Genomic DNA, 5,279 nt, shown 5'->3' with positions numbered 1-5,279 from the left:
ACAATGACCAGGTTAGGTCATGAGAGGGTCTCGAGTAAAAGGGACACTAGCATGCCCCCTTACATTTCAGGTGTCCAAATCATGACACCTGTGTTGGGGTGTGTGGCAATGGGCAGGGAGGTTCTAGTCCTGAAAGAGGTTTGAACCTTTTCCAGTAGTGAGCAAGACAAGAAGGGCACCTGTCTGCCTTTCCTGAATTGTTGCGGGCAGGCAAAGTCAGAGCTGCAATGGAGAACTGTGCTGGAACACATGTTAATGGCATGACATCAGCATCATGCACTGCTACTGACCCAGACAGATTTATTAGCTAAACAGTGGTTTTTTGATGGAGTCACAGTGAGATACAAAGTAGAATCTCAAGCAGCAGGGTTAAAAGTTATCATTGAATAGGAACTTAGGCACAACCTATGATTCAGTGAATAAGCCCCTGAGTGTTTCCCTACCATAGTGTTGTGAACCACAGATGTTCAATATAATTTTGAACAGCGGACTAATGTTAAATGCACAAGTTTGACCTCTCCAGTACTGTACTGTCTTTATGACTAAACTTGGATGTAAACTTGAGTTCATTTATAGCATTTGCTTATAAGTACAGACAGTCTGACAAAGTAAAGCTGGTGATAATCAATCAGTTCTTAAATATAAACGTGACAAGGGTGTGAACATCTAATGGGAACCAAATTCAAGCTAAACTATTAGGGAATCACACTTTCTTGTTATGTGAAATGACTTTTAAATATATACTTGACAGTTACTATACACAAATCAAAATGTATATATAGATCACAGTACCTTACATTGTACTTAGATATCATTTTGATCGGCAAACATATAACAACCGCTCAATCATGTAAAACAGTATTTCTAATAGTTAAGCCAAAGGTGCCCCCCAATAGTGCTTTATTGTCTTCTCCAATGATGAGAAGTATCAGTAGATTCATGTCACTATTAAATTCAGGAATGGACATTGTGGGGCCAGGATGTTTGTACATGTAGACATTTTTTTATATACCTGTGTGCCTCATCAGTATTCCTTTATGACATTTATTTATTTTCTTGTTTGTTTTTAGGGGTTATAAACAACATGGCAAGGGTTGTCAAGAACAAAATTTATTGAAGTACACGAAATAGTCCTAGAGGCATATTATTGAAACTATGGCATTACTAATATGTACAACACGTGTTTCTTCTTTTTTTCTGTTGCTTGCCTACTCGAGAAACTGTGCTAACAAAGTAGGAGTTTGTAGTATTGCTATGGTGATAGGCGTAGGACCCTTAGGCTCTCTTGAAGATTCTCTTCGCTTCTGTTCCCTCATATGTGTATGTCTAGAAGAATACAAATAAAAATAATAAAAATAATATATTTATAAAGATATGAAACCAAATAGCAGTAAATGAAATAATCAAAGTTGATAGGTATTTATATCTGTTATAGGAACAACATGCTCCATTTGTATTTACAGTGGATGAAGACACCTAAATGTTGGCTAATTAGCATTTTAGAAAGGTGTACTCCATATAGTATTCACAAACAATCACATATGATTCCTAGAGGAAATTAGAACCCCTTGTTATCTTTACTTTGCAAATCTCTATATGTGGCTAAAATCTGCTTATGTCCTTATCAGGGGACATTCTAGATTTGCTTACCTTCAACTTTCAAAACATTAAAACTTATTTTAATAGTACAGATATCCTAGTATGAAAGAGGGCAAATCTGTAGTTGGAAGTATGAGGCATTCAGTAGGTCAGCAGATCTAAGATGAACAATTGGTGCAACTGGTTGGGGAGTAGACTCCAAAAGATTGCCCTGAGGCAGGTTATCAGCCAACTACTTGGCCCTAGCTGGTTACTCAACTTTAAACACCTACGACCAAAATTGTTCTTAATCTGAACCACCGAAATGGACTCACCTGGACAAGCTCATCTCCAACTATTACTCTGTATGTCTTCAGTTCCTTTCCATTATCTTTCCTGGTGAATGTTCCAACTAATTTATCTCCCTCCGATTGCCAAGATCCCTACAAGATGGAAAAGAACATAAATACAGTGCTGGAATCTCATGCAAAGATAGTTCATTTTTATCTGATCAATATATTAGATGCTAATATTACTAAAATACGTCTGCTAAATGTTGGAAGAATCATTGTCCAATAAGTGCTAATTTGATCATCTTGAGAGCTTTCACTCTAATTAAATAAACTTGTTCATGTTTATGGGTCATATTTCTCATATTAGTAAGTATCCTACAATAGTTATTAATTCAGATGTATTAATTCAGAAATTCGTATATATATATATATATATATATATATATATATATATATATATATATATATATATATATATATATATATATATATATATATATATATATATATAGGAATATATGTCTGTGTATGGGCGGTAAGCTTATACCATTACTCCAATATTATGTTCTACTGGAACTGTACATATCGGTTATATAAAGTGCTGCATCCATGCTAGCTCACTATTATTGGATTACTAGAAGCAATCTAAGGGAAACTTATAAACTAGTTAACATATGATGAAAATATAATTATAATAAGAGGCACAATTGTAATGATGAAATTTGATGATAATTGTAATAGTTTAAAATGATAATAATTGCAATTTTTTTAAATAAATCCACTTTGTAGTACTATTTAAATGTTACTTTAAGGATTATTAATATTTTTGTTTTATATTCATGGCATGTGTGATTACTAATGTAGATTTCATGCTATATTTTTCTTGTTAAAACCCTTCTCTGTACAAAATGTTGAAATGTAAAGTTACTAAAATAAAAATATTTCGTGCAAATGCATAAAAGACTTTTAAGTTTGTTTCCTTTTGAAGTAGAAACTTCCCTGTCAACCCTCCTAATCTTTGTTCAGGTTGGTTTTATTTTTCAAAGGTGTGTGCCTTTCAATCACTAAGCCATTATTCGCAAGTATGCTGTGCGATGTCCAGCAAGTGCATTTGCATCTTAAATATATATATATTATACATATATTATGCATAATGTGTTGTTAAGGCTTGAGGGCTAAGAGGGTGATATATAAGTGAAACAGCATTCCAGTTAAGGTTGATGTAGTAAGAGAATTTAAACATGCATGGGTTAGAAATATGACTATCCTTAATCTTACATGAGACCAGGAACTGATTAAAGTTTGAGTCTTTAAAGCAGGAAAACCCTGCAAATGATGGGCTGAATGGCTTGTTGTAGCTTATCCTTGTGTTTTGGTACTTGTGCAAACATTAGGAATTGCTCACTCATGCTGCACAAGAGTCTAAACTTACACTGAGCTCTGTTCCATCTGCCAAAGAATATTCAAAGGTGACTCCAAGAGTGAAGTTAATTTCAATGGAACGGAATGTGCTGGATTCCTTCACTGAAAATTTATCTCCATCTTGTTGGATTGTGATCTTCAGGTTGTCATGAGCTGCCAGCTTCCTCTTCATGACATTAACGCCTAAGAAACAAAGCACAACGTAATTCCAGTGACTGTTTTGTCCATCTATTAAGTAGAATGTCCGTGTTAATTGAGGGATACTGTAGTACATAGACTATGTTGAATACTTTATTGAAGCTTCACTCGTTGCAGGAAAAACTCTTCTGTATATCGCTTTACACTTCATTTACTCATGGATCCTATATATCAGAGTGTGGAAGTGTTAGTTTTTAGTACATGAGGATTATGTGTAAAAAAATCTATTCAGGTACAAAGTTTGAAAAGTAGTCTTATCACTTAGCAAGCAATGGAATTGTAGTACCGATTGGGCCATTCCATTGGACTATATATATATATGGCTTAATAAGTAAGTGTTTACATACTTTTCAGTATTCTGGGCTATATGTATCAAAGTGCGACTGTATCACAAAGCAAAACATCTTTAGCTTCTGTGTTATTCGGTGTGTACATGCAGCTTCACAGAATAACTAGGACCCTTTAGATTCACACTTTAGTACAAAATCCTCATAAACTCTTTAAAAATTCAATCTTTACAGTAAAAAACTTCCTAATAAAATAACACTTAATCCACTGTCTCTGAAGGGTATAGTAAATTATTTTATATATAATATATGTCAATGACTATAGTAGATGCAACTCAGCAGTAATAGAATTATTTCAAAATCATTATAATTATTTATAAAGTTTCATTTTCTGCACTGATGTCCAATAGAACAGGACAACAAATACATGAACACATGTGAGAATGTACAGCTCTCTGAAATCACTTGTATATTGTGATTTAAAATAGTCACTACTTACCCATAACCTCCATAAACTTTTCATAGTTTTCACTTCTGTCAACTTTCCAAGTTCCGTTGAAAGTCATGATGACAGGTGGAGTTGGGTCTGTTCTAGGTAGAATCTGTTCAACCTGAGATGCAACCCACTTCTCACCAGCTTTATTTATTTCACCCTCTATCAGTGGCTAGATCTCCATGTGATTTGGCTGTTTAAAGTCTACTTAAGGTCACAGTGTCAATTACCGCATTTTATTCTCCTCCCAGAAAAATGACTCAACCTTTTGCACTTATAATTTGCTTTATCTGGATAAAGCTGTATTTACAACAACTGACTTTTAATTTTCACACGTGTGTCTGTTTCTTGCGGGAATCATACAGCTCCATCGCCTCCATATTGTCAGTACTTTTTACATATTATTAAGTAAAATTAAGTACCACAAATATTACCAAAAATGTCATTTTGTGATAATTTATTGTTGATTTTAGGGTTATCTATGCTGCTAGGGGGGTAGCTCATTAGAAAATTGTGTCCATTCTCGGGTCCCGTTTTTGTGACAGTAGAGTTTATTTACAACTTGGAAGTTTGCAGGTGAGTTTGTAAAAAGTTCCAGGTTCAACTGACCTTCCCTCACTATGAATTATTAAGGGTTAACCCCATAAAGCGTCTGCTACAGGAAGGAAGTTGGCTATGCATATAAAATTAGTTATTTGTGCGTCATATCAACAATTTAACAAGACATTAGGCAAAGTCAGCTTAGCCTTTCTTATCAGTGTTGTCCCTTTATAATACATACTGAATTCAATTAGTGTCCAACTATCTCCTGCTTTAGAGAAATTCTAAGTGTGCCAAACAGAAACACTATCCTATAACTGTAAGGGTGAAAAGCAGAAGCCTGTGAAATGCTATGAAAAGGGCCTGGGTTCACTAAAAGAATGGCACCATTGAGGCAATTGCAGCTTGCTTCACTGATGCCTCATACAAAATGGGCATATCCATGACGAAAGAAGAAGGGGGATAGGG

At 34.6% G+C, this 5,279-nt stretch overlaps 1 protein-coding gene across 1 annotated transcript; it reads right to left on the bottom strand.

Moving 5' to 3' along the window:
- Positions 1 to 1,183: 1,183 nt before the first annotated feature.
- FABP2 (fatty acid binding protein 2) lies at positions 1,184 to 4,428 on the bottom strand. The gene is made up of 4 exons (XM_053461436.1): positions 4,278 to 4,428; positions 3,304 to 3,476; positions 1,914 to 2,021; positions 1,184 to 1,326 (listed from the first exon to the last, which is right to left on the bottom strand). Exons 1-4 carry the CDS (start codon positions 4,342 to 4,344, stop codon positions 1,276 to 1,278), a joined length of 399 nt encoding a protein of 132 aa, XP_053317411.1. The 5' UTR covers positions 4,345 to 4,428; the 3' UTR covers positions 1,184 to 1,275.
- Positions 4,429 to 5,279: the final 851 nt, after the last annotated feature.

The sequence above is a fragment of the Spea bombifrons genome, chromosome 1 (genome assembly GCF_027358695.1).
Source record: "Spea bombifrons isolate aSpeBom1 chromosome 1, aSpeBom1.2.pri, whole genome shotgun sequence".
NCBI classification, from domain to species: Eukaryota; Metazoa; Chordata; class Amphibia; order Anura; family Pelobatidae; genus Spea; species Spea bombifrons.
The sequence above is the reverse complement of the archived record's forward strand: the minus strand, read 5'-3'. Positions and strand labels throughout refer to the sequence as shown.

What these genes read in the sequence shown, in the direction of transcription:
- FABP2 (XM_053461436.1), bottom strand. Translation starts at nt 4,344, where the DNA reads ATGACTTTCAACGGAACTTGGAAAGTTGACAGAAGTGAAAACTATGAA. An exon ending in CAGATGGAACAGAGCTCAGT is followed by an intron (nt 2,022 to 3,303) that starts GTAAGTTTAGAC and finishes TCCATCTTGTAG; the next exon opens with GGATCTTGGCAATCGGAGGG. An exon ending in TTGGAGATGAGCTTGTCCAG is followed by an intron (nt 1,327 to 1,913) that starts GTGAGTCCATTT and finishes GTATTCTTCTAG; the next exon opens with ACATACACATATGAGGGAAC.